Source organism: Acyrthosiphon pisum, chromosome A2 (assembly GCF_005508785.2).
Source record: "Acyrthosiphon pisum isolate AL4f chromosome A2, pea_aphid_22Mar2018_4r6ur, whole genome shotgun sequence".
Lineage (NCBI taxonomy): Eukaryota > Metazoa > Arthropoda > Insecta > Hemiptera > Aphididae > Acyrthosiphon > Acyrthosiphon pisum.
Genome location: NC_042495.1, coordinates 74,562,019 through 74,563,420, shown reverse-complemented (window position 1 = coordinate 74,563,420; position 1,402 = coordinate 74,562,019). Strand labels below are relative to the sequence as shown.

At 25.0% G+C, this 1,402-nt stretch overlaps 1 protein-coding gene across 1 annotated transcript; it reads left to right on the top strand.

Annotated features, from left to right (window-relative positions):
• Positions 1–22: 22 nt before the first annotated feature.
• On the top strand, positions 23–1,392 carry LOC115034234 (zinc finger MYM-type protein 1-like). Its single transcript, XM_029490379.1, has 3 exons — positions 23–474; positions 576–720; positions 1,047–1,392. Exons 1-3 carry the CDS (start codon positions 114–116, stop codon positions 1,195–1,197), a joined length of 657 nt encoding a protein of 218 aa, XP_029346239.1. The 5' UTR covers positions 23–113; the 3' UTR covers positions 1,198–1,392.
• Positions 1,393–1,402: the final 10 nt, after the last annotated feature.

The window sequence follows — 1,402 nt, the reverse complement described above, 5'->3', positions numbered from 1 at the left end:
GTGATATAAGTCAAGCTGCAGATATAATCACTGATATTTTGTCAAACTTAGAAAATAAAAGAAAAAATTGTAATGAAGAATTTAAATCATTGTTCAGACATGCTGAGATTCAAATGACTGAATTGGATATTGAATTAAAAAAGCCTCGAATCGCTTCAAAACAAATATCTAGATCTAATTATCAAACCACGTCTATTGAAAACTATTATAAACTTTCTATTTATATACCTTTACTGGATAATATTATAACAGACTTAAAATCAAGATTTCTAAATGAAAAGTATCATGCCATTTCAAAATTGCCTTTACTTTTACCCCGTTTCATTATTAAATCTGACACAAATAATACTGATATATTATTAAAGATAATAAAAGAACATTTTACATTTGAAGATAGCAATATAATTGATGCATTGGAGCTAAAAACTGAATTACAACTTTGGAAATCAAGTTGGATTAGAAAAAAAAATGAAGGTAATTAAATTAATATGTAGTTATTGTAGGTAGTATAAAAACTTTTTAAAATTGAATAATGAGTTAAGTACACATAATATTTTTTTCTCTTTTATTTTTAGGTGAATGTATTGACTGTGATGCCATTAAATGTATTTCAGATTGTAGTGAAATAATTTTTCCTAATATTAAAAAACTGCTTGGTATAATGGCTTGCTTGCCTATAAGTGTAGCATCTGCTGAACGATCCTTTTCTACTCTAAGACGGTAAAATTTTATCTTGTCATACCTATTTTTTAGTTTAATATTTGTATTCTATTATAATAATAGAATACAAATATAATAGATTGCCTTATAAGTTTTAAAAATATTTATAGGACTCAATATTATTTTTAAAAAGCAATTGAATGCTTACTGCTTTTATACTTTCTACTGCTTCAGTACTTTAGTTTAAAAAAAAGTTCTTTAATGTCAAACATTCTACAAACAATCTACAAAATTGTCTTATAAATCTAGGTACCTATACACCTACTGCTGTCTGCTTTTTAGTTATTTATATTTATTATTTGCTTTATTTTATGCTTGTGCTGTAGGCTAAAAACATGGCTACGTTCAAAAATGGGCCAGGATCGCTTATGCGGGCTTGCACTATTGCACATTTATCAAGAAATAAATATACCAGTGGATGAAATTATTGAACGATTTTCTCGTATGAAAAACAGAAAAATAGACTTTGTATTATAAATTATAATTATAATAAAATTATTTTATAACATGCATTATACTATATTATTAAATTAAACAATAATTTATTTTTTATGTACCTATTAATATTAAAATGTTTTATTTCATAGGTATTTTACAAGTATGAAATTTCCGTTAGGTTAGATTAGCTGTGACGTACATTTTTAAGATATTTTAAGAATAGATAAAAATATATTTCGCCCCC